The sequence below is a fragment of the Pseudophryne corroboree genome, chromosome 8 (assembly GCF_028390025.1).
Source record: "Pseudophryne corroboree isolate aPseCor3 chromosome 8, aPseCor3.hap2, whole genome shotgun sequence".
NCBI lineage: Eukaryota > Metazoa > Chordata > Amphibia > Anura > Myobatrachidae > Pseudophryne > Pseudophryne corroboree.
In genome coordinates, this window is record NC_086451.1 from 8,504,107 (window position 1) to 8,531,632 (window position 27,526).

A 27,526-nucleotide genomic window follows, 5' to 3' on the forward strand; every position below is an offset into this window, starting at 1 on the left:
TAGCCCTGCCCATTGTGCCTCGTCCCATTATGTCTGGCGCCACCCATTATATCTGCCCCCACCCAATGTGTCAGTTTTGTGTGGATTGAATGAATGTTCTAGAAAGCGTGTATTCCGCCCCCCTCAGACTCGGCCACACAGCACTAATACAGGACAGCTGTGGCCGGCCCATGGCGGAGAATCCGGATCTCATGTTGCAAAAACAACAATTATCTATTTTTAGAGGAAATTCTCGATAATCCCAATTGTGAGGAATACTTTAAGACGAGCAGCTGAACTTGTATAGAGTTACACGTCTAGAAATTCGTAAACACACTCCTGTTCCGTCAGCCCGCTGGGAATAATGTTTTTGTTTTGTTGCGATCATAGAAACGCCACTTACCGATTGCATAAGAGATTTGGTCCCTGAGGCCCAACCTTTGACCCAACTTTTTTCCCTAACCCGTCGTCTATTAAACACCTTCCCTGAAATTCTCTCACTTACAAAGTGGCTAAAAATAATTTGTGAAGCTCAGGGGGGTGAGATGGGCCCACGTTCACTTTGTCATCCCAGCAGCTAAATCTTCTGCCCTCTTGCAGGGAGTTTGCCAAAGAGCGTGAGCGGGTGGAGAACCGCCGTGCCTTCCTCAAACTGAGACGACAGCAGCAAATTGAGCGCGAGCTCAACGGGTATCTTGAGTGGATCTTTAAAGCAGGTGAGATTCGGGCAGCGCGATATTACGGGGGGGCCATCAGTTTTTTGTTAAAATCGCACATTTTTGCTGTGTTCAATGGAAGTTATAGATTATGGGGGTTATTCGGGTTTTATAGCAAATCAAAAAAGTACACAATTGGGCAAAACCATGTGCAGTGCAGGTGGGGCAGATGTAACATGTGCAGAGAGAGTTAGATGTGGGCGGGTTATATTGTTTCTGTGCAGGGTAAATACTGGCTGCTTTATTTTTACACTGCAAATTAGATTTCAGTTTGAACACCCCCCACCCAAATCTAACTCTCTTTGCACGTTACATCTGCCCCACACCTGCATTGCACATGGTTTTGCCCAATTGCTAACTTTTTTGGTTTGCTAACAAACCTAAATAAGGCCCTAAATCTGAATTATTTTCCGAGTCGCATGTAAAAACAAATTCCTATAGACAGTAGGCATGCAAGCTGCGCCCTCTTGCCGCTTTGTCTGTCTGTTAATGCCCAGTCTTGTCTTATTACTGTGTTTGTTCGCAATTGTAAAGCGCTACGGAGTATGCCAGCGCTACAAAAATAAATGTTAATAGTAATAGTCCATATTTTTGTTTATTGACGCTCGTCCTTTGTCCCGGTCATCCATTTGTCTCACAGAGGAAGTTATGCTGGCAGAAGAAGACAAAAATGCGGAGGAAAAGTCGCCCTTAGACGGTAAGTACCATTATTGCGTGCATACATTGCGCACATGCGACATCAAAATACTATAAGCTCCGCCCTCTATCCACCCAAGCTCTGATCAATTCACCTGGACAGGTCCACTTTCAGTCAAACACCGCCCACTTTTGTGTAAGCCCCACCCCCTGTGAGGTATGCGAATCGGAACTGTCCCGCCATAAATCGGGTGCGGTTGGGAGGCGTGTTGCATTAATTGGTTTCCCTGATGTGTTACGCATCCTGCTATGTAGGTTTGTTTGCAAAAACGTTTCTGCAGCATCTTGGGCGCGATCGTGTCATGGTATGGGGATGACAAGGGCACTTTAAGGTAGTGGGCTCCTTTCAGGCTGCGCTCAGATGATGTCACGTGTCATGTGATAGGAACAGCAGAGAGAGGAGTCGCTAGTTTATGTTTATGAAGTGGGGCAGAATGTGGTGTCTCACTGGCGAGGGATAAGTAATTAATGGGGACATGTACTAAGCAGTGATAAAAGTGGAGAAGTGAGCCAGTGGAGAAGTTGCCCATGACAACCAATCAGCTGCTCTGTATACTTTTATAGTATGCAAATTATAAATGTTACGTCAATGCTGATTGGTTGCCATGGGCAACTTCTCCACTGGCTCACTTCTCCACTCTTATCACTACTTTGTATATCTCCCCCTGAATCTTCACTGCAGTGTAGCCATCACTGTTGGATCCTTTCTGGAGCCCAAGATGAGGCATTGTAGGGAGGTGGATCCTGGGGAGTGCTGTGAGTGCCTCAGGGGGTGTGGGGTTTCCAGAGCGGCGACAACCCAAAACTGTAGAGCCGCTCCACACCTCCATTACCCGCAGCAGGCACACCCACAATTCTTCCGAAATCCGCCATTACGTGGAAGAGCGTGTTGTACCAAATGATACGTGAGAAGGCGCATTACTTGGGAATGGACACCACAGAGAGAAGCTAACATTGGACAACCCCTTTTAGTGAACCGCTCTAAGTCGCACCACATATCCCACAATAGCCAAGTCTTGATATTCTGTGTGGCCTCACCTGAAATGGGCGTGGTCTAGTCTAAGATGTTTTGTTTTTTCCTGATTGGATCAGGAGTGGTGTGTGGGGATCGGTGGGGTCCGGTGGTGGCTTCTGGTGTGCAGCGCCAGTGAGTCCCGGCCGGGAATGTTTGGAAGCATATGGGGTGGCAGTTGGTGCGGCTCCCCTATTATAGACGGTGCTCCAGCCCCCCCTCTGGAGCTGCCACTGGTGGGGACCCCAGTGTTCCCAGCCGCTGAGTGTTTTTGCTGGCGGTCAGTCAGCTTTGTGGCTCCCTGTAGCCCTCAGTCCCCCTCAGTTCCCAGCGCCGTGTCCTGCTGGACGCTGACTGACACTTCTCCTGAGCCGTTCCTGTACATATGAGGTGTTTTAATTTCACAAGTCACTTTTAATTTTCTGCCTGATGACAGGATGTATAGAGTGCCAGTTCTGCCCAACCTAACTGACAGGCGGGCGCAGTCTTCCCGCAGGAAGCGATTATTTCCTGACACGCTGCAATCTAGTAAATAATGTATGTGCTTATCCTTCCTCGCAGTGCTGAAAAGAGCCACCATTAAGAAGAGTAAGAATGACCTCATACACGCCGAGGAGGGGGAGGACCACTTCACCGACATCTGCTCCGTGGGTGAGTGGCTGGATGCGGCGCTCTGTAAATAAGTGACCGGGGGGCTGCGGAGCCCAGCTGGATCTACATTTTCCAGTATCCGGATAGTAAACAGACAGTAAATAAGTTGACAGCAGGTCAACACTGTCAGAAGGTCAACATGCAAATTGTCGACACAAAAGCAAAAGATTAGCGCATGGTTTTTCATGGTTTTTAGGGTAGTTGCGAATGCATAAGCGTATTGCTATGAATCATAGAAAAAGCAATGTTGCAGTAATCCGGAGCCCTCAGGCGTGACTGGCCCCTAGGCAGGAGCTTAGGTTGCTTAGTGGCCTCACCTAGTCAGGTGACGTGCCTTGGCCCTGTATACTAGGTAAGAGATTAACTGGATTTGGTTCTTGAACACTCTGTGTGTTTGCTGTGTTGTTATATTTCTGTGATTGGGTATATGGACTTTACTTAATAAAGGGAAAAATAAATAAATATATATATATATATATATATAAAATGTATTTGCTGGTTATATTAAGGTACACTAAGACCCGATATATATGGTGGCAAAGCCACTGCACACCAAGCCCCCACACCCGCGGCGTCTGATTCCACACATGAATTCTAATCAATCTATATCACCATTTAATTATTTTTAATCTATATTACTATTCAGAGCCGCAGAATTCTCACGCTGGGAACTGAGATTAATACCGGAATAATTACAGGATTTGACGAACTGCAAACCATTATCAGGATAAAACGTTTTTTATTACTTTGTATTACATATAATTGAACTTTGTGTTTTACGTAACATGGAAATGGCTACACCTTCATTATTGTATCACTGTGCTATCATGCAAATCAGCGTCAATATGTTTACTGAAAGCTTTTAGTCGGTGACCAAACATGAGCAACGCATGCAACAGTGACACCTGCAGGCTGTGCAGGGTAATACTACAACAAAAGACAAATCTGTGTGCTCTTACATTGGGGGTCATTCCGAGTTGTTCGCTCGTTGCTGATTTTCGCAATGGAGCGATTAAGGCAAAAATGCGCATGCGCATGGTACGCAGTGCGCATGCGCTAAGTATTTTAGCACAAAACGTAGTAGATTTACTCACGTCTGAACGAAGAATTTTCATCGTTGAAGTGATCGGAGTGTGATTGACAGGAAGTGGGTGTTTCTGGGCGGAAACTGACCGTTTTCTGGGAGTGTGCGGAAAAACGCAGGCGTGCCAGCATAAAACGCGGGAGTGTCTGGAGAAACGGGGGAGTGGCTGGCCGAACGCAGGGCGTGTTTGTGACGTCAAACCAGGAACGAAAAGGACTGAACTGATCGCAGTGTAGGAGTAAGTCTCGGGCTACTCAGAAACTGCTAAGAATTTTCTATTCGCAATTCTGGTAATCTTTTGTGCGCAATTCTGCTAAGCTAAGATTCACTCCCAGAGGGCGGCGGCCTAGCGTGTGCAATGCTGCTAAAATCTGCTAGCGAGCGAACAACTCGGAATGACCCCCATAGTGCACTGTAATACCAAATGTTCCCCTGTGATATCCGGGGTCACCTGGGCTGTTCACTAGAAATGCAGCCCTAGGCCATATATACTGTTCTGTACTGCCATAGTCCATGATTGTCCTCTCACAGGGCCAGATGTACTAAGCCTTAACAAGTGATAAAGTGGAGAGAGATAAAGTACCGACCAACCAGCTCCTGTCATTTTTCAAACACAGCCTGTAATATGGCAGTCAGGAGCTGATTGGCTGCTAGGGATGCAGTTAAGTTTCCAATCGGCGGGATCCCGGTGTTCAATATAAATACGCCGGAATCGAGAAGGAGGCCGCAAGCCCGGCGTCTAAATATTGACGCCGTTCAGGATACCAGCGTCAAAATACCGACAGCCGGAATCCCAAACATGCTTCCAGCAGGATGCTCTGGTGTCCTGCTGGGTATCCGTTCAGATCGTCGACCATGTTATGGTCGACAGCCATTAGGTCGACCACTATCGGTCGACATTGACATGGTCGACATGGACACATGGTCGACACATGAAAATTGTCGACACATGAAAGGTCAACACATTAAAAGGTTGACATGAGTTTTTTAACTTTTTTTTTTCTTTTGGGGAACTTTTCCATATTTTACGATCCACGTGGACTACGATTGGAACGGTAATCTGTGCCGAGCGAAGCGGTAGCGGAGCGAAGGCACCATGCCCTTCGCTCGCCATGCGAGGGGACGCGGTGCATTAATTGGGGTTCCCAGTCACATTACGCAAAAAACGACACCAAAAAATGTAAAAAAACTCATGTCGACCTTTTCATGTGTCGACCATTTTCATGTGCCGACCATGTGTCCATGTCGACCATGTCAATGTCGACCAATAGTGGTCGATCTAATGACTGTCGACCATAACATGGTCGACCATTCATACCGGAACCGTCCTGCTGCGGGGGATGGGGGGGGGGGGGGGAGATTAGGTTTAGGCATGAGGAGGGGTGTTAGGGTTAGGGTGCAGGACCGGGAAGGTTAGGCTTAGGTACTGGGGAGGGAGGGTTAGGGTTAGGCATCAAGCGGGGAGGGTTAGGGTTAGGCAGCGGGTAAGGGAGGGTTAGGGTTAGGCAACGGGGAAGGGATGGTTAGGGTTAGGCAGCGGGGAAGGGAGGGGTTGGATTAGGCACCACCGGGGAGGGTTAGGTTTAGGCAGCGGGAAAGGGATGTTTAGGGTTAGGCAGCAAGGAAGGGAGGGGTTGGATTAGGCACCACCGGGGAGGGTTAGGTTTAGGCAGCGGGTAAGGGAGGGTCAGGATTAGGCACCAAGCAGGGAGGGTTAGGTTTAGGCAGAGGGTAAGGGAGGGTTAGGGATAGGCAGCGGGGAAGGGAGGGTTAGCGTTAGGCACCAAGCGGGGAGGGTTAGGTTTAGACAGCGGGTAAGGAAGGGTTAGGGATAGGCAGTGGGGAAGGGAGGGTTAGGGATAGGCAGCGGGGAAGGGAGGGTTAGTGTTAGGCACCAAGCAGGGAGGGTTAGGTTTAGGCAGAGGGTAAGGGAGGGTTAGGGATAGGGAGCGGGGAAGGGAGGGTTAGTGTTAGGCACCAAGCGGGGAGGGTTAGGTTTAGGCAGTGGGTAAGGGAGGGTTAGGGATAGGCAGCGGGGAAGGGAAGGTTAGGGATAGGCAGCGGAGAAGGGAGGGTTAGTGTTAGGCACCAAGCGGGAAGGGTTAGGCAGTGGGTAAGGGAGGGTTACTTTGCAGGGGCTGTCAGGATTCTACTGGCTGGGATGCCGCCGTCGGTATTCTAAACGCCGACATCCTATCCATCGGGAAATCATACTGAACCCGCCTGCTACATTATCACTCTCCCCACTTTATCACTTTTCAAGGCTTAGTACATCTCTCCCACAACAGAACAGTTTGCGTGGCATGAAGCAGTGACGGCAGGGCACATCTGGGGCGCGAGCACGGCCAGGGAAACCGTGAAGGAGCGCAACGAGTCACGTCACTACTCCATATGTTCTCTCACGGCCCCTACGGAGAATTGACGTGAAAGGGTTCTCCCTGCACCAGGCACGATGCGTGTGAGATGGCGGGCATTCGTTGTGTTTGCGAGGATTATCTGGCCACGCAGGAGGAATCCTTTCTCAGAGTTACTATAGAACCCAGAATAGCAGCAGACGGGCGAGGACTGCCCACAGACGGTTAAAGCCGCCGTGTATTCCTTTACTAGTCAGCCCACTGATTCCGTGCTCCCAGACGCTGGGAATGGAAGCAGAGGCTGAAATGTCATCTCTTCCTCCGCAGCCGCGAGCTGGTACAGACACCCTCACCGTGTGTCACGAACACTGGGGCCAGTTGCCGGGCGGACTACCACACACACACACGCGCGGGTCCATTACAGATGGATTACTAGAGCCTGTGCCAGCCACTTTCCCCCCTCGCTCTCCGATCAATAACGTATCGATCCGTCAGTTCCTGGAGGCGGGCGGAGACATCAGGATTAACCCTCTTGCCTCCCGGCACTGACTGAGTAATCCTGACTTTGATAAGAGTTTGCTTCGCCCCAGTTCTGCCCGCTGCAATTACTTTACCTTTTAACCCTTCACCGGCGTTGCTTTTCATTTTATTTCATTGATTACAGGACGTCTAATAGGCCTAATGTCTAGCTGGGGTTTCCAGAGGCCAAAAGACTGACGTGCCCTCCATTCCTACCCACTGAGGGCAGAGTTTATCACGTGGGGCCCCCGAGGGCCCACATCTTTCCCTGTAAGGCTTTATTGCGCCACCTTATAGTCATTGGTAGCGCTTAGTGACCGGGGTAAACCGTTGTTTGGTTACAGGGATCCAGCCCCCCGACATGTGTCCCTTGCTGCATTTTCCTTATGTCCCAGTTCTCCCAGTATTCCTGATTATGTCGCTGGTAGTATTTTATTGGGAACTATTCATTTCCTAGAAGTAGCTGTAATGGGTTCCTGTGACTGTCACGCAGCGTGTACTGCCCACACAGACACACAGAATAAAAGGAGAATGAGAGGCGCACTCATCCTCATTTTCCATGGAAGTGCAGGCTGTGGGGGCGGAAGTGCGGGGTCTTCTCTAAGAAGGGTGGAGTTTGGTCAGATCTGGGAGTTTTGGTTTTGCCAAATATGGGTGTAGTTGGCTCAAATATGGGAGTGGTTTTCTCAAATATGGGAGTGGTTTTCTCAAATAGGGGAGTGGTTTTCTCAAATGGGGAGTGGTTTGCACAAATATGGGAGTGGTTTTCTCAAGTAGAGGAGTGATGTGCACAAATATGGGAGTGGTTTTCTCATGTAGGGAAGTGTTTTGCTCAACTGTGGGAGTGGTTTTCTCATGTAGGGGAGTGGTTTTGCGCAAATATGGGAGTGATTTTCTCATGTAGGGGAGTGGTTTTCTCATGTAGGGGAGTGGTTTTCTCATGTAGGGGAGTGGTTTTCTCAAGTAGTGAGTGGTTTGCACAGTTGGGTGTTGCCAATTTTGTCTTAGACTTCCAATCGTGAATGTTGACCGAGGTAGTAAGGGGTTAGCAGGCAGAGATTTAGCCTACAGTTATAATCATTAATTATTATTATTATTATTATTATTATTAATCTTTGTTAAGTTGACGCATAGGTTTTGCAGCACTGCACATATAATATATAGAAAGTTACAGAGAAACTGACATATTAGCTCAGAAAATCGACATACTGTATCTTAGGAACAATATAGAGCAGTAAAGCTACAAACTATGTAGGACGCGGATGAGAGTCACGGGTTGGGTGCTACCTGTATAGGACGCGGATGAGAGTCACGGGTTGGGTGCTACCTGTATAGGACGCGGATGAGAGTCACGGGTTGGATGCTACCTGTATAGGACGTGGATGAGAGTCACGGGTTGGGTGCTACCTGTATAGGACGCGGATGAGAGTCACGGGTTGGGTGCTACCTGTATAGGACGCGGATGAGAGTCACGGGTTGGGTGCTACCTGTATAGGACTCGGATGAGAGTCACGGGTTGGTTGGTACCTGTATAGGACGCGGATGAGAATCACGGGTTGGGTGCTACCTGTATAGGACGCGGATGAGAATCACGGGTTGGGTGCTACCTGTATAGGACGCGGATGAGAGTCACGGGTTGGGTGCTACCTGTATAGGAAGTGGACGAGAGTCACGGGTTGGGTGCTACCTGTATAGGACGCGGATGAGAGTCACGGGTTGGGTGCTACCTGTATAGGACGCGGATGAGAGTCACGGGTTGGGTGCTACCTGTATAGGACGCGGATGAGAGTCACGGGTTGGGTGCTACCTGTATAGGACGCGGATGAGAGTCACGGGTTGGATGCTACCTGTATAGGACGCGGATGAGAGTCACGGGTTGGGTGCTACCTGTATAGGACGCGGATGAGAGTCACGGGTTGGATGCTACCTGTATAGGACGTGGATGAGAGTCACGGGTTGGGTGCTACCTGTATAGGACGCGGATGAGAGTCACGGGTTGGATGCTACCTGTATAGGACGTGGATGAGAGTCACGGGTTGGGTGCTACCTGTATAGGACATGGATGAGAGTCACGGGTTTGGTGCTACCTGTATAGGACGCGGATGAGAGTCACGGGTTGGGTGCTACCTGTATAGGACATGGATGAGAGTCACGGGTTTGGTGCTACCTGTATAGGACGCGGATGAGAGTCACGGGTTGGGTGCTACCTGTATAGGACGCGGATGAGAGTCACGGGTTGGGTGCTACCTGTATAGGACATGGATGAGAGTCACGGGTTTGGTGCTACCTGTATAGGACGCGGATGAGAGTCACGGGTTGGGTGCTACATGTATAGGACGTGGATGAGAGTCACGGGTTGGGTGCTACCTGTATAGGACGCGGATGAGAGTCACGGGTTGGATGCTACATGTATAGGACGTGGATGAGAGTCACGGGTTGGGTGCTACCTGTATAGGACGCGGATGAGAGTCACGGGTTGGGTGCTACATGTATAGGACGTGGATGAGAGTCACGGGTTGGGTGCTACCTGTATAGGACGCGGATGAGAGTCACGGGTTGGATGCTACATGTATAGGACGTGGATGAGAGTCACGGGTTGGGTGCTACCTGTATAGGACATGGATGAGAGTCACGGGTTTGGTGCTACCTGTATAGGACGCGGATGAGAGTCACGGGTTGGGTGCTACATGTATAGGACGTGGATGAGAGTCACGGGTTGGGTGCTACCTGTATAGGACGCGGATGAGAGTCACGGGTTGGATGCTACATGTATAGGACGTGGATGAGAGTCACGGGTTGGGTGCTACCTGTATAGGACGTGGATGAGCGTCACGGGTTGGGTGCTACCTGTATAGGATGCGGATGAGAGTCACGGGTTGGGTGCTACCTGTATAGGACGCGGATGAGAGTCACGGGTTGGGTGCTACCTGTATAGGACGTGGATGAGCGTCACGGGTTGGGTGCTACCTGTATAGGACGCGGATGAGAGTCACGGGTTGGGTGCTACCTGTATAGGATGCGGATGAGAGTCACGGGTTGGGTGCTACCTGTATAGGACTCGGATGAGAGTCACGGGTTGGTTGGTACCTGTATAGGACGCGGATGAGAATCACGGGTTGGGTGCTACCTGTATAGGAGGCGGATGAAAATCACGGGTTGGGTGCTACCTGTATAGGACGCGGATGAGAGTCACGGGTTGGGTGCTACCTGTATAGGACTCGGATGAGAGTCACGGGTTGGGTGCTACCTGTATAGGACGCGGATGAGAGTCACGGGTTGGGTGCTACCTGTATAGGACGCGGATGAGAGTCACGGGTTGGGTGCTACCTGTATAGGACGCGGATGAGAGTCACGGGTTGGGTGCTACCTGTATAGGACGTGGATGAGAGTCACGGGTTGGGTGCTACCTGTATAGGACTCGGATGAGAGTCACGGGTTGGGTGCTACCTGTATAGGACGCGGATGAAAGTCACGGGTTGGGTGCTACCTGTATAGGACGTGGATGAGAGTCACGGGTTGGGTGCTACCTGTATAGGACTCGGATGAGAGTCACGGGTTGGGTGCTACCTGTATTGGACACGGATGAAAGTCACGGGTTGGGTGCTACCTGTATAGGACACGGATGAGAATCACAGGTTAGGTGCTACCTGTATAGGACTCGGATGAGAGTCACGGGTTGGGTGCTACCTGTATAGGACGCGGATGAGAGTCACGGGTTGGGTGCTACCCGTATAGGACGTGGATGAGAATCATGGGTTGGGTGCTACCTGTGTAGGACATGGATGAGAGTCACGGGTTGGGTGCTACCTGTATAGGACGCGGATGAGAATCACGGGTTGGGTGCTACCTGTATAGGATGCGGATGAGAGTCACGGGTTGGGTGCTACCTGTATAGGACATGGATGAGAGTCACGGGTTGGATGCTACCTGTATAGGACGTGGATGAGAGTCACGGGTTGGGTGCTACCGGTATAGGACGCGGATGAGAGTCACGGGTTGGGTGCTACCTGTATAGGATGCGGATGAGAGTCACGGGTTGGGTGCTACCTGTATAGGACGTGGATGAGAGTCACGGGTTGGGTGCTACCTGTATAGGACTCGGATGAGAGTCACGGGTTGGGTGCTACCTGTATAGGACGTGGATGAGAGTCACGGGTTGGGTGCTACCTGTATAGGACGTGGATGAGAATCACGGGTTGGGTGCTACCTGTATAGGACGCGGATGAGAGTCACGGGTTGGGTGCTACCTGTATAGGACTCGGATGAGAGTCACGGGTTGGTTGGTACCTGTATAGGACGCGGATGAGAATCACGGGTTGGGTGCTACCTGTATACGAGGCGGATGAGAATCACGGGTTGGGTGCTACCTGTATAGGACGCGGATGAGAGTCATGGGTTGGGTGTTACCTGTATAGGACGCGGATGAGAGTCACGGGTTGGGTGCTACCTGTATAGGACGCGGATGAGAGTCACGGGTTGGGTGCTACCTGTATAGGACGCGGATGAGAGTCACGGGTTGGGTGCTACCTGTATAGGACGTGGATGAGAGTCACGGGTTGGGTGCTACCCGTATAGGACGTGGATGAGAATCATGGGTTGGGTGCTACCTGTATAGGACGCGGATGAGAATCACGGGTTGGGTGCTACCTGTATAGGACGCGGATGAGAATCACGGGTTGGGTGCTACCTGTATAGGACGTGGATGAGAGTCACGGGTTGGGTGCTACCTGTATAGGACGCGGATGAGAATCACGGGTTGGGTGCTACCTGTATAGGACGCGGATGAGAATCACGGGTTGGGTGCTACCTGTATAGGACGCGGATGAGAGTCACGGGTTGGGTGCTACCTGTATAGGACGTGGATGAGAGTCACGGGTTGGGTGCTAACTGTATAGGATGCGGATGAGAGTCACGGGTTGGGTGCTACCTGTATAGGATGCGGATGAGAGTCACGGGTTGGGTGCTACCTGTATAGGACGTGGATGAGAGTCACGGGTTGGGTGCTACCTGTATAGGATGCGGATGAGAGTCACGGGTTGGATGCTACCTGTATAGGACGCGGATGAGAGTCACGGGTTGGGTGCTACCTGTATAGGACGCGGATGAGAGTCACGGGTTGGATGCTACCTGTATAGGACGTGGATGAGAGTCACGGGTTGGATGCTACCTGTATAGGACGCGGATGAGAGTCACGGGTTGGGTGCTACCTGTATAGGATGCGGATGAGAGTCACGGGTTGGGTGCTACCTGTATAGGACGCGGATGAGAGTCACGGGTTGGATGCTACCTGTATAGGACGCGGATGAGAGTCACGGGTTGGGTGCTACCTGTATAGGATGCGGATGAGAGTCACGGGTTGGGTGCTACCTGTATAGGACGCGGATGAGAGTCACGGGTTGGATGCTACCTGTATAGGACGTGGATGAGAGTCACGGGTTGGGTGCTACCTGTATAGGACGCGGATGAGAGTCACGGGTTGGATGCTACCTGTATAGGACGTGGATGAGAGTCACGGGTTGGGTGCTACCTGTATAGGACGCGGATGAGAGTCACGGGTTGGGTGCTACCTGTATAGGACATGGATGAGAGTCACGGGTTGGGTGCTACCTGTATAGGACGCGGATGAGAGTCACGGGTTGGGTGCTACCTGTATAGGACGCGGATGAGAGTCACGGGTTGGGTGCTACCTGTATAGGACGCGGATGAGAGTCACGGGTTGGGTGCTACCTGTATAGGACATGGATGAGAGTCACGGGTTGGGTGCTACCTGTATAGGACGTGGATGAGAGTCACGGGTTGGGTGCTACCTGTATAGGACATGGATGAGAGTCACGGGTTGGGTGCTACCTGTATAGGACGCGGATGAGAGTCACGGGTTGGGTGCTACCTGTATCTAGACAGGCATGTGTAGGTGAGTGAGGCCGGGGAAGGCAGATCAGCATACAGTGAGTCTGCACCCAGCAAAGGGCAAGTACAAAAAGCCAGTCGCTGAATAGTACTAGGAGACATGGAGCGCTGGAAGCCAGGATAGTGCTGGGGAGGAACACGAGGGCGGAGGGCCCTGCCTGTGACAGCTTACATGAAGATAGTTTCCAGAATGTTGATGCTGCTGCTCAGGTGCCTTTACACATGCGGTCACATGTGCGTTACTATAGATAGGTCTCTGCGCATTGCCTTTCAAAGATTATTGTTTATTCAGTTTGGTTAAAATGTATTTAACAGTTGAAATACTGTTCTCTAATATCAATTCTAAAACCCAGAGATTAAGAACCAATGGTTTTATTCTTCCTTCTCTCTTAGCGGGGGATCTACGCTTTCCGCAGACACTAAACTAGCTTAAAGATTTGTATAAGGCTAAGTACAGTACCTGGCACCAGCTCCACTACTGTGTGTTCCGTTCTATCTTTAATCATCATTCGTTCTGTCTGCCAAATACAAATTAATAACATTATTAACTATTGCACTGCTCCCGTCCCCTTTTTTTTCCTGAACCACACTGTATGCAGTCTAGTGCGCCATATACTGGCTGCCATGTTGGTAAAAGCACCTTCCCACCCCACCAGAGAGACACATGTTCCTCTGCCACTAACAGCAGCAGCGCCATCTGCAGGCTGAAGTGTAAAGTGCAAAGGTGAAAAACTGAATCAATCCTAACACATGTATTTGCACATATGGGGGGTCATTCCGAGTTGTTCGCTAGTTATTTTTTTTCGCTACGGAGCTATTATTCGCAAACTGCGCATGCGCAATGTACGCAGCGCGCCTGCGCCAAGTAAATTAGCACAAAAGTTTGGTATTTTACTCACGGCGTAACAAAGTTTTTTCATCGTTCTGCTGATCGCAGTGTGATTGACAGGAAGTGGGTATTTCTGGGCGGAAACTGACCGTTTTCTGGGAGTGTGCGGAAAAACGCAGGCATTTCAGGGAAACACGTGGGAGTGTCTGGAGAAACAGGGGAGTGGCTGGGCGAACGCTGGGCGTGTGTGTGACGTCAAACCAGGAACGAAACTGACTGAACTGATCGCTATTTGTGAGTAGGTCTGGAGCTACTCAGAAACTGCTAAGAAACGTCTATTCGCAATTTTGCTAATCTTTCGTTCGCAATTCTGCTAAGCTAAGATACACTCCCAGAGGGCGGCGGCTTAGCGTGTGCAATGCTGCTAAAAGCAGCTAACGAGCGAACAACTCGGAATCACCCCCCATGGTACCAATGTAACGTTTGCTGTCAGAAAATTTACATTTATGGAACTATCTAGTTATTACTAGGGTCTCCAAATTTGCTTAACAATTGCCTGAATTTTAAATATGTTACATAATCTACATACAGTGCTTCATCATCATACCGCAGCCTAGAACATGGGACGGAACCCGTTTTAATGGGGTAGGTTTATGAACAGATCAAGGCCCCTGTTTGTGGAGATGGAAAGTCAACTTTCGCCACCATCGCTCAATGATATATCGTTGGTGCCGCTGAGCCAAACTGGCACCAAGGATAATTTGGCATGTATTGGCCATTAAAAAAAAATTTTTATTAAGTAATTTTTTTTAAAATTTTTTATTTTTTATCTCTTAACGCCTTAGATGGTGATAACAGGGCAGGTAACATGTACTGCCACAACACCTGTTACATATACTGGCCTTGGAAGACACCTGGTAGTATTTACCTGTTTTTGCCAGCCACAGACTATTCCCCTGTTAATATATAAGCCCCATAGTGAGTCTGGCGTTATAAAGTGTGTGACACATATTAGAATTAATACATTGAAAATAACTGGTGGTAAATGAGTTACATTGTATACCTGGGATACAGGTATAAAGAAGGAGCATTACCTCCCAACATTTACTCCGGAAATATTGGGACAAAATAAGCCTCACCCTATATATGTGCATGCAAAATAAGCCCCGCCCTATATATGTGCATGCAAAATAAGCCCCGCCCCATATCTGTGCATGACACTCCTTTGTTTCACCCAGAGCATGCCCTTTGCCCATCCACTTATCAATGAAGCCACACCCACATCCTAAGAAGCGCTGCCCCTTTTGGGGTCACAAATCATATGTGAGAATGATTATAACTGTAGGCTAAATCTCTGCCTGCTAACCCCTTACTACCTCGGTCAACATTCACGATTGGAAGTCTAAGACAAAATTGGCAACACCCAACTGTGCAAACCACTCACTACTTGAGAAAACCACTCCCCTACATGAGAAAACCACTCCCATATTTGCGCAAAACCACTCCTCTACTTCAGAAAACCACTCCCATATTTGTGCAGACCACTCCTCTACTTGAGAAAACTACTCCCATATTTGACCAAACCACTCCTCTACTTCAGAAAACCACTCCCATATTTGTGCACATCACTCCTCTACTTGAGAAAGCCACTCATATATTTGTGCAAACCTCTCCCCTACTTGAGAAAACCACTCCCATATTTTAGAAAACCACTCCAATATTTGAGAAAACCACTCCCATATTTGAGAAAACCACTCCAATATTTGTGTGGCAGGATGTGAAGTGGGGGTTCAGTGTGGCAGGATGTGAAGTGGGGGTTCTATGTGGCATGATGTGTACTGGGGGTTCTATGTGACGGGATGTGTACTGGGCGTTCTATGTGGCAGGATGTGTACTGGGGGCTCTGTGTGGCATGATGTGTACTGGGGGCTCTGTGTGGCACAATGTGTACTGGAGGTTCAGTGTGGCAGGATGTAAAGTGGGGGTTCTGTATGGCAGGATGTGAATTGGGGTTCTGTGTGGCATAATGTCTACTGGGGGTTCTGGGTGGCAGAATGTGAAGTGGGGGTTCTGGGTGGCAGAATGTGAAGTGGGGGTTCTGTGTGGCAGGATGTGAAGTGGGGGTTCTATGTGGCATGATGTGTACTGGGGGTTCTATGTGACGGGATGCGTACTGGGCGTTCTATGTGGCAGGATGTGTACTGGGGGCTCTGTGTGGCATGATGTGTACTGGGGGCTCTGTGTGGCACAATGTGTACTGGAGGTTCAGTGTGGCAGGATGTAAAGTGGGGGTTCTGTATGGCAGGATGTGAATTGGGGTTCTGTGTGGCATAATGTCTACTGGGGGTTCTGGGTGGCAGAATGTAAAGTGGGGGTTCTGGGTGGCAGAATGTGAAGTGGGGGTTCTGTGTGGCAGGATGTGAAGTGGGGCTTCTGTGTGGCATGATGTGTACTGGGGGTTCAGTGTGGCAGGATGTGAAGTGGGGGTTCAGTGTGACAGGATGTGAAGTGGAGGTTCAGTGTGGCATAATGTGTACTGGGGGTTCTGTGTGGCACAATGTGTACCGGGGGTTCTGTGTGGCAGGATGTGTACTGGGGCTCTGTGTGGCATGATGTGTACTGGGGATTTCTGTGTGGCAGGATGTGTACTAGAGGTTCTGTGTGGCACAATGTATACTGGGGGTTCAGTGTGGCAGGATGTGAAGGGGTTCAGTGTGGCAGGATGTGTACTGGGGGTTCAGTGTGGCAGGATGTGAAGTGGGGCTTCTGTGTGGCAGGATGTGTACTGGGGGTTCTGTGTGGCAGGATGTGAAGTGGGGGCTCTGTGGGACATGATGTGTACTGAGGGCTCTGTGTGACATGATGTGTACTGGGGGTTCAGTGTGGCAGGATGTGAAGTGGGGGTTCAGTGTGGCATAATGTGCACTGGGGGTTCTGTGTGGCACAGTGTGTACTGGGGCTTCTGTGTGGCACAATGTGTACTGGGGGTTCAGTGTGGCATGATGTGTACTGGGGGTTCTGTGTGGCACAATGTGTACTGGGGTTCTGTGTGGCACAATGTGTACTGGGGGCTCTGTGTGGCAGGATGTGTACTGGGTGCTCTGTGTGGCAGGATGTGTATTGGGGGTTCTGTGTGGCATGATGTGTACTGGGGGTTCTATGTGGCAGGATGTGTACTGGGTGCTCTGTGTGGCATGATGTGTACTGGCTGCTCTGTGTAGCAGGATGTGTATTAAGGGTTCTGTGTGGCAGGATGTGTACTGGGTGCTCTGTGTGGCAGGATGTGTATTGGGGGTTCTGTGTGGCAGGATGTGTACTGGGTGCTCTGTGTGGCAGGATGTGTATTGGGGGTTCTGTGTGGCAGGATGTGTACTGGGTGCTCTGTGTGGCAGGATGTGTACTGGGTGCTCTGTGTGGCAGGATGTGTATTGGGGGTTCTGTGTGGCAGGATGTGTACTGGGTGCTCTGTGTGGCAGGATGTGTATTGGGGGTTCTGTGTGGCAGGATGTGTACTGGGTGCTCTGTGTGGCAGGATGTGTATTGGGGGTTCTGTGTGGCAGGATGTGTACTGGGTGCTCTGTGTGGCAGGATGTGTATTGGGGGTTCTGTGTGGCAGGATGTGAGTTGAGGGCACTACTTTTGCAGTGCTGGGTGAATTTACACATGATAATATGGACAGTATACCCTTTTGACAATTGTATTATTTGGGGCCCTCACAAACCTTAATCGGCCCTGTTGGGGGGTTATAGCAAAGCATACTTTGCTCCTGGCGCTCTGTTCCCTCATTGGCAGACATGGCGTGCCCCAAAACTGTTCTGTGGGAACAGGTGGGCTTGTGACTAGCAGAACGACAGAGGAATGAATCATGTCTGCCTCTTCCCCCTGTCTCTCACCCCTGCATGTTGGCCCCTCTTTCGGGGAGTGCAGGGCGCGCTATGCACAGAGCGGTGCTGTCCGGGGTCTGCGTTCCAGAACAGACCTCTGTTAGATGAGTCATATGGGAAAGTGGGACATGGCTGCGTTCCTTCCTGCACCTTTCTCTTGTAACCTCAGTATGTACGTGAGTTTATGCTTCACCGGCCGATCTTATAAATAATAAATCCTGGACAAGCAATGTATAATTAAGGGTGGAAATGCCTCTCTGGATTTAAGGACATCTCTGGACACCTTCCACTGGATCTGCGGTAAATGTTGTTACCCAAATTCCTCCAATTCCAATTACTGGCTGATTATGGATTATATAGCCGCTGCTAATGTAATAAGGAAAAGACGTTCCTATTATAATGTCTGTGCAGAAGTAACTGATCCTCCGCATTATACAATTCATAGCGTCCCGGAGAGACATCCAGGCCATGAAAGAGTCTTTCAAAGCCGGAAATGTAATTAAAGGTCCCCTGCCGCTTGCACAGGGCGGGCGCAGGCGTTTTCTGGGGTGAGCGGTTATTCTGGAGAATGCATGCTACCAAGTCGCAGTACAGCGGTGAGGTCACTAGGGGGGCTCTATTTACTAAGCCTTGGGTGGAGATAAAGTACCAGCCAATCAGCTCCTAACTGTCATTTTCCACCACAGCCTGCCACACGGCAGATAGACGCTGATTTGCTGGTACTTTATCTCCATCCACTTTATTTCCGTCCAGCTCTTAGTAAATAGTCCCCAAGGTCTTATTTCATTCATAGGATAAATTCCTGTCCCTATTTTTCATTTCACAGACTAGCCCCTTCCACTATATAGAGATATATGCCCCCACCTCCCTAGCGCCGCGTCCTGTCCACCATGCCATGTTTCCATGTGTGTGGGATTGTACAATTATGGTTGTGAGGTGGGTTCTGCTGTTTGCAAAGACAATGAGCACATCCCGCGGAGTGTCCCATTCATCCGTAGCCCCATGAGGCCCTTATTAGCTAACTGGTGTAGAATGAGAGACACAGAGCGATACGCCGGTGACCGCTTCGCAGCCTGAAGCCTGATTAGATATGTGTGTGACGGGAGCCTCAGTTACCCGCACGCTGTCATTAATGAATCCCAAATATATATATATATATATATATATATATATATATACATATATATCTGTAGAAAGAGCAAAAGTAATTTTATACTAGATGTGACAAAAAGGTGACTTCGGGCCTGATTGCGATCTGTACGCAAAAAACTGCGCAGGCTACAGACATGAGAAACTATGCAAGTGTAGCAGCCGCCCAGAAATTCATGGAGACCATGACGCCATCGCAAAATCTCGGCAACTGCGTTTTTTAGGTGCAAATTCGAGGAACATTGACCCCCCCCCGAGTGAGTATGTGGTCTCGTAGAATGGCCACGAGAGCTGTGACGCTGGCGCCATGTTTTCTACGTGCGCGATCATAGATGTAAGCAGAAACATGACAGCGTTTTTGCTACCACTCCCCGTTACCTCCCCTAATCGGCCCCTTTCTGTCAATCACCCTGAGAATAAATCCTTACTGCGAGCGTCATCGCAGAAGTATCTTGGTGTGTGCGCAGTGTGGCCGCCACGCATGCAGAATCGTCCAATAACCGATCAGCAGCGTAGATACCAGCATGCTGTACAAATGGGAATCAGCCCCTTACTGCGGCATTTACAGGTACTAACAAACATATTGTTATATCATAGTATGGTGTTTTTAGATTTCAAATCCTTTTTTTAATTGCTACGTTCCAATTCAAAGTCTGAACTGTTATTGTTCCGCTGCCTTATGGTTGAAATACATCATGTACGCATGCCAGCTTTCATGCACTGTTATAAGTTTACCGTGACCCTAAGTGAGATATAGGTAAGGCAGGTGTTGCCAAGGGCCCTCATTCCGAGTTGTTCGCTCGCTAGCTGCTTTTAGCAGCATTGCACACGCTAAGCCGCCGCCTACTGGGAGTGTATCTTAGTTTTGCAGAATTGCGAACGAAAGATTAGCAGAATTGCGAAAAGAAATTTCTTTGCAGTTTCTGAGTAGCTCGAGACTTACTCCTACACTGCGATCAGTTCAGTCAGTTTCGTTCCTAGTTTGACGTCACAAACACACCCAGCATTCGCCCAGACACTCCCCTGTTTCTCCAGCCACTCCCGCATTTTTCCAGAAACGGCAGCGTTTTTCCGCACACACCCATAAAACGGTCAGTTTCCGCCCAGAAACACCCACTTCCTGTCAATCACACTCCGATCACCAGAACGAATAAATTTCTTCGCTAAGCCGTGAGTAAAATATCAAACTTTTTTGCAAATTTACTTGGCGCAGACGCACTGCGAACATTGCGCATGCGCAGTTTGCAACAAATCGCTCCGTTGCGAAGAAAACTAACGAGTAAACAACTCGGAATGAGGGCCAATGTGTGTTGCAATGAATGTTACAAAACTGGTGAGGGAGTAGGTGGGGGTGGGGTACGTGACTTTTTGTGTATTCACTTTATAATGTTTATTGAACTTCTATTCAGCATTCACAAGTGCTGTATTTAAATCATAATGTCATTATACAATATAAAATGGCTTCAGGTGAGGTTATTAAATTATATCTCAATATGACAATGTAAATGGTATACACTCTTATTAGTTATCAGATTGCAGGGCGCTGTCGTCAATTAAGACCCCATGGGGCAGGTGTACTAAGCCTGGTTCTGTGATAACTAAACCGACTCATGGTTTCATTGCGCCCCCTGCAGGATCCCCCTTTGCCCGCTCGAGCCTGAAGGGTGGAAAGAATGAAAGCTCGTCCTACCTCCGCCGCAAAGAGAAGATGTTCCGGTTCTTCATCCGCCGCATGGTGAAAGCGCAGAGTTTCTATTGGTTCGTTCTGTGCGTGGTGGCGCTGAACACACTCTGTGTCGCCATTGTACACTACAACCAGCCGGCGTGGCTCACCAGAGCCCTGTGTAAGTACACAACGTTCCAGAACACCGGGCTGGCTGGCATGAGCCGAGGTGACCTCTTCTCCTTAATGTGCCATAAGGTGACCCTGTCTGCAGAGGGTAATAATGTGTTAAACAGCAATTTTATCTTTACTCGTGATTTATAATAAGCAGGTTTGTGCGGCTTATTGCTGCATTTCTGTCGGATAAATTACCACAGCGCATACTTGCATCGCGTCCCGCGTCTAATGAGAAGGTGCTATGCGGCGTAAGCACATCACGTACCCCCAGGCTCCTCGGCATATAGACCCTGCCTTACAGACCCCACACACACACACACGCGCTGTCTATATACACACATGACGTTTAACCTACTTCTGTTGCAGCGCCATATATCTACGTATTGTCTGTGTCAGTAAAAAATGGAAAGGGCTTTATGATATTATAATAACGCATTGCTAATCAGCAATGGCGCCACAATGCGTACTATGGAGCTTACCGGGAAAGTAGCAGACGCTGTTCTGAATAAACAGTCATTGAAAGTAAGAGGGACGCTGCGGGCGCAATAGGTGAAACCCTCTCCTTCACCCCACACATTCAGTACCTCTCAAAAACCTGCCATTTCCACCTCAAAAACATCTCCAGGATCAGACCCTTTCTCACCCGGGATGCTACTAAGGCCCTCGTTCACTCACTGGTCATCTCCAGATTAGACTACTGTAATCTCCTCCTGACTGGCCTCCCTCAAAAATACCTCTCTCCACTCCAATCTATCCTCAATGCTGCTGCCCGGCTCATCTTCCTCACCAAACGTACTACATCCACCTCCCCTCTCTTGCAGGACCTTCACTGGCTCCCCTTCCCTTTCAGAATCCAATTCAAGCTTCTCACACTCACCTACAAAGCCCTCACCCACTCCTCTCCCATCTACATCTCTGACCTTATCTCCCTCTACACTCCCACCCGTTCTCTTCACTCTGCTAATGCACGCCGACTCTCCTGCCTACTGATTACCTCCTCCCACTCCTACCTCCAAGATTCCTCACGTGCTGCTCCCTTTCTCTGGAATTCTCTACCTCTCCCCCTCAGACTCTTCTGTCTTCTGATTACCTCCTCCCACTCCTATCTCCAAGATTTCTCACGTGCTGCTCCCTTTCTCTGGAATTCTCTACCTCTCCCCCTCAGACTCTCCACCTCTCTACAAAACTTCAAGCGGGCTCTCAAGACCCACTTCTTCACCAAACCCAGCCAAATCTCATCCTAACCCTCTTGTCTATGCTCACTGTCTACCCCGTCTGTGTCACTCTGGTCTGTTAGCCCTTCACCTTTTAGATTGTAAGCTCGCAAGAGCAGGGACTTCTTTCCTCATGTGCCTTTCCTTTTCTTACTTACACTATCTTACCCTCCATACTCCCTTTGATGGCCCCGGACCCCGGGTTTTCTATACCTGTCCTATTTTGTCCTGTACTGTAAGTGCGGTTTTCTTGTTTACTCATTTTATTATGTACTGTGTAATGGGCGCTGCGGATCCCTTGTGGCGCCATATAAATAAAGGATACTAATAATAATAATAATAATAATAAACAACACAGGAGCGGCTAAGAGGACAATGGTCTCCCCCCCCCCCCCCCCTGCAGTAGACGTCTCTTATCTCAGTCAGAATAAAGTAGAAAGTTCCTCTCTGCATTTCTATGTGTTTTATGAGTGTAACCCGGGATCCAGGATTTCCGTTATAATCTCCATATTAGATAATTCTAAAGAAAATATTCTGCATTTTTTTTTAAAGAACTTTCAGCGTTATTCTGAATAAGAGACACATCTATATCTTTTCATTCTTAGGAGGTGATATCGTGAATATGGGGCATATGTATCAACGCTCGGGGAGGCTGAGAGATGAGGTGGAGAGAGATAAAGTAACAGCCAATCAGCTCCTGTCATTTTTTAAAGACAGCCTGTAACATGGAAGTTAGGAGCTGATTGGCTGCTACTTTATCTCTCTCCAATGCTATTGCCTCTGCCCCTACATAGTCTAAAGTCTAGTTTTGAGTGTTGCGCGCCATTCCCCATTTACTCTTCTGCCAGATAAATCAATATTCATGGATGTACAGACAGCAATGGCGCTAGTTACCGGTGAATGAATATGGGGCATATGTATCAAAGCTTGCAGAGAGAGAAAGGGGAGAGAGATAAAGTAACAGCCAGTCAGCCTTTGATACATTTGCCCCACGGTGCATTATGGTAAATACGGCGCGTGACAAAATGGCTGCATCTCTGCTCCACTGCGCCATTCTTCATCCAGCCAGCAGGGGGCACTTGTAGGCAACGGTGCTGACACTCTATGGACTGGGCCCCTGATTCTCGTCCTCTCTCTCAGATTTTGCAGAGTTTGTGTTCCTGGGACTGTTTCTGACGGAAATGTCCATGAAGATGTACGGGCTGGGGCCTCGCAACTATTTCCACTCCTCCTTCAATTGCTTTGACTTTGGGGTGAGTTGTTATAATTACTCTCAGACTTTTTAATGGGGCGGCATACAGTGCATAGGGGGCAGCGTCAGATTGCCCCGCCCCACGGCAACTCCTAGGGAGCCTGGGGCGTCTCAGCTCTGGGTGAACCAGTAACTTGGAACCATGCGTTGCTGGGTGTCTGTCACTTTACATGGAAGTTATTGTAGGTAGGTTTTATGTATCTTCCGTATCTCAGGTGCAATGATCTTACTAGTTATTGAAAAGTATATTGTTTTATTATAGCACGTACATTTGTTTTACGCATCGCAGCATTGTGTTATCTCAGGCTGTTGCTGGATATTCTATTTGTAGTTTGGTTTATTCTTAAGGTGCAAATGAAGGCGTCATGATACATTTATATTTATAATAGGCTGAGTGTTACTGAGAGGCAGTGATATGAAATACCCAGTGTCCCCGTTCTCTCTGTCACTTATCTGCAGCTAGATGGGAAGGTGGGTTTTCTGTATATGAGCAGACAATGGGGGTCATTCCGAGTTGATCGCTCGCTAGCTGTTTTTAGCAGCCGTGCAAACGACGCATAGTCGCCGCCCACGGGGGAGTGTATTTTCGCTTTGCAAGTGTGCGAACGAATTTGCAGCCGAACTCTTCAAAAACATTTTGTGTAGTTTCTGAGTAGCTCTGGACTTACTCAGCCCTTGTGATCACTTCAGCCTGTCCGGTCCCGGAACTGACGTCAGACACCCGCCCTGCAAACACTCCCAGAAAACGGTCAGTTGCCACCCACAAACGCCTTCTTCCTGTCAATCTCCTTGCAATCGGCTGTGCGAATGGATTCTTCATTAAATCCATCGCTCAGCACGATCCGCTTGGTACCCGTACGACGCGCCTGCGCATTGCGGTGCATACGCATGAGCAGTAGAGACCTGATTGTTGCGCTGCGAAAAATGACAGCGAGCGATCAACTCGGAATGACCCCCAGTGTGTGAGCGATAGCTTAGTAGACTTGCTTTGCAGAAATGAACAGTGCGGTTTGGTGGATTCATGCACAGGGGAGGGGCTAGTAAGGTCACAGCAGCTCAACTGACTGTAATCTCAGCATGTCTTCCCGTGGTCTGTATGACACCATCTCTGCATGTCTTCCCGTGGTCTGTATGACACCATCTCAGCATGTCTTCCCGTGGTCTGTATGACACCATCTCAGCATGTCTTCCCATGTTCTGTGTGACACCATCTCAGCATGTATTCCCGTGTTCTGTATGACACCATCTCAGCATGTCTTCCCGTGGTCTGTATGACACCATCTCAGTATGTCTTCCCGTGGTCTGTATGACACCATCTCAGCATGTCTTCCCATGTTCTGTGTGACACCATCTCAGCATGTCTTCCCGTGGTCTGTATGACACCATCTCAGCATGTCTTCCCGTGGTCTGTATGACACCATCTCTGCATGTCTTCCCGTGGTCTGTATGACACCATCTCAGCATGTCTTCCCGTGTTCTGTGTGACACCATCTCAGCATGTCTTCCCGTGGTCTGTATGATGACACCATCTCAGCATGTCTTCCCGTGGTCTGTATGACACCATCTCAGTATGTCTTCCCGTGGTCTGTATGACACCATCTCAGCATGTATTCCCATGTTCTGTATGACACCATCTCTGCATGTCTTCCCGTGGTCTGTATGACACCATCTCAGCATGTCTTCCCGTGTTCTGTATCATGACACCATCTCAGCATGTATTCCCGTGTTCTGTATGACACCATCTCAGCATGTATTCCCGTGTTCTGTATGACACCATCTCTGCATGTCTTCCCGTGGTCTGTATGACACCATCTCAGCATGTCTTCCCGTGGTCTGTATCATGACACCATCACTGCATGTCTTCCCGTGGTCTGTATGACACCATCTCAGCATGTATTCCCGTGGTCTGTATGACACCATCTCAGCATGTATTCCCGTGGTCTGTATGACACCATCTCAGCATGTATTCCCGTGGTCTGTATGACACCATCTCAGCATGTCTTCCCGTGGTCTGTATGACACCATCTCAGCATGTATTCCCGTGGTCTGTATGACACCATCTCAGCATGTCTTCCTGTGGTCTGTATGCCAGCATCTCAGCATGTCTTTCCGTGGTCTGTGTGACACCATCTCAGCATGTCTTCCCGTGGTCTGTATGACACCATCTCAGCATGTCTTCCCATGGTCTGTATGACACCATCTCAGCATGTCTTCCCGTGGTCTGTATGATGACACCATCTCAGCATGTCTTCCCATGGTCTGTATGACACCATCTCAGCATGTCTTCCCATGGTCTGTATGACACCATCTCAGCATGTCTTCCCATGGTCTGTATGACACCATCTCAGCATGTCTTCCCGTGGTCTGTATGATGACACCATCTCAGCATGTCTTCCCGTGGTCTGTGTGACACCATCTCAGCATGTCTTCCCGTGGTCTGTATGACACCATCTCAGCATGTCTTCCCGTGGTCTGTATGACACCATCTCAGCATGTATTCCCGTGGTCTGTATGGCACCATCTCAGCATGTCTTCCCGTGGTCTGTATGACACCATCTCAGCATGTATTCCCGTGGTCTGTATGACACCATCTCAGCATGTCTTCCCGTGGTCTGTATGACACCATCTCAGCATGTCTTCCCGTGGTCTGTATGATGACACCATCTCAGCATGTCTTCCCGTGGTCTGTATGATGACACCATCTCAGCATGTCTTCCCATGGTCTGTATGACACCATCTCAGCATGTCTTCCCATGGTCTGTATGACACCATCTCAGCATGTCTTCCCATGGTCTGTATGACACCATCTCAGCATGTCTTCCCGTGGTCTGTATGACACCATCTCAGCATGTCTTCCCATGGTCTGTATGGCACCATCTCAGCATGTCTTCCCGTGGTCTGTATGACACCATCTCAGCATGTCTTCCCATGGTCTGTATGACACCATCTCAGCATGTCTTCCCATGGTCTGTATGACACCATCTCAGCATGTCTTCCCATGGTCTGTATGACACCATCTCAGTATGTCTTCCCGTGGTCTGTATGACACCATCTCAGCATGTCTTCCCGTGCTCTGTATGACACCATCTCAGCATGTCTTCCCGTGGTCTGTATGACACCATCTCAGCATGTCTTCCCATGGTCTGTATGACACCATCTCAGCATGTCTTCCCGTGGTCTGTATGACACCATCTCAGCATGTCTTCCCGTGGTCTGTGTGACACCATCTCAGCGCTGTACTCTGTGTTGTTACAGGTAATAGTGGGAAGTATATTTGAGGTGATCTGGGCAGCGGTGAAACCTGGGACATCGTTTGGGATCAGCGTCCTCCGAGCTCTGCGACTTCTCCGTATCTTTAAGGTCACAAAGTAAGAGGTCGTCCTATGAGTCGTCGCCGCCAATTCCCTCATCATTTGATTTGTTATTTTATGTCTGTGTGCAAATTGTGAAAACCGTGCCAAGTACACAGATTTGTGCGTTCTCCGGGTACTGGAACTCCTGAAAGTGTGTGTGTATGTTGTGTCACCAGGTACTGGGACTCATGTAAGTGTGTGTGTGTTGTGTCACCAGGTACTGGGACTCATGTAAGTGTGTGTATGTTGTGTCACCAGGTACTGGAACACCTGAAAGTGTGTGTGTATGTTGTGTCACCAGGTACTGGGACTCATGTAAGTGTGTGTGTTGTGTCACCAGGTACTGGGACTCATGTAAGTGTGTGTATGTTGTGTCACCAGGTACTGGAACACCTGAAAGTGTGTGTGTATGTTGTGTCACCAGGTACTGGGACTCATGTAAGTGTGTGTGTTGTGTCACCAGGTACTGGAACTCCTGTAAGTGTGTGTGTTGTGTCACCAGGTACTGGGACTCATGTAAGTGTGTGTGTGTTGTGTCACCAGGTACTGGAACACCTGTAAGTGTGTGTGTTGTGTCACCAGGTACTTGAACCCCTGTAAGTGTGTGTGTTGTGTCACCAGGTACTGGAACTGCTGTAAGTGTGTGTGTTGTGTCAACAGCTACTGGAACTGCTGTAAGTGTGTGTGTTGTGTCACCAGGTACTGGTACTCCTGTAAGTGTGTGTGTTGTGTCACCAGGTAATTGAACTCCTGTATATGTGTGTGTTGTGTCACCAGGTACTGGAACTCCTGTAAGTGTGTGTGTTGTGTGTGTGTGTCACACGGTACTGGAACTCCTGTAAGTGTGTGTGTTGTGTCACCAGGTACTGGAACTCCTGTAAGTGTGTGTGTGTGTGTTGTGTCACCAGGTACTGGAACTCCTGTAGGTGTGTGTGTTGTGTGTGTGTGTCACACGGTACTGGAACTCCTGTAAGTGTGTGTGTTGTGTCACCAGGTACTGGAACTCCTGTAAGTGTGTTTGTTGTGTCACCAGGTACTGGAACTCCTGTTAGTGTGTGTGTGTTGTGTCACCAGGTACTGGTACTCC

At 49.3% G+C, this 27,526-nt stretch overlaps 1 protein-coding gene across 6 annotated transcripts in view; it reads left to right on the forward strand.

The window, feature by feature from the left end:
• Positions 1-27,526, forward strand: part of CACNA1B (calcium voltage-gated channel subunit alpha1 B) — a 377,678-nt gene that overhangs the window by 167,292 nt on the left and 182,860 nt on the right. For all 6 annotated transcript variants that reach the window (XM_063935876.1, XM_063935872.1, XM_063935871.1 and 3 more), the window contains 6 exons: positions 580-695; positions 1,336-1,392; positions 2,965-3,054; positions 20,415-20,624; positions 22,975-23,087; positions 26,342-26,454. In XM_063935876.1, the coding sequence (XP_063791946.1) occupies positions 580-695; positions 1,336-1,392; positions 2,965-3,054; positions 20,415-20,624; positions 22,975-23,087; positions 26,342-26,454 (699 nt within the window). The remainder of the gene's footprint in view (positions 1-579; positions 696-1,335; positions 1,393-2,964; positions 3,055-20,414; positions 20,625-22,974; positions 23,088-26,341; positions 26,455-27,526) is intronic.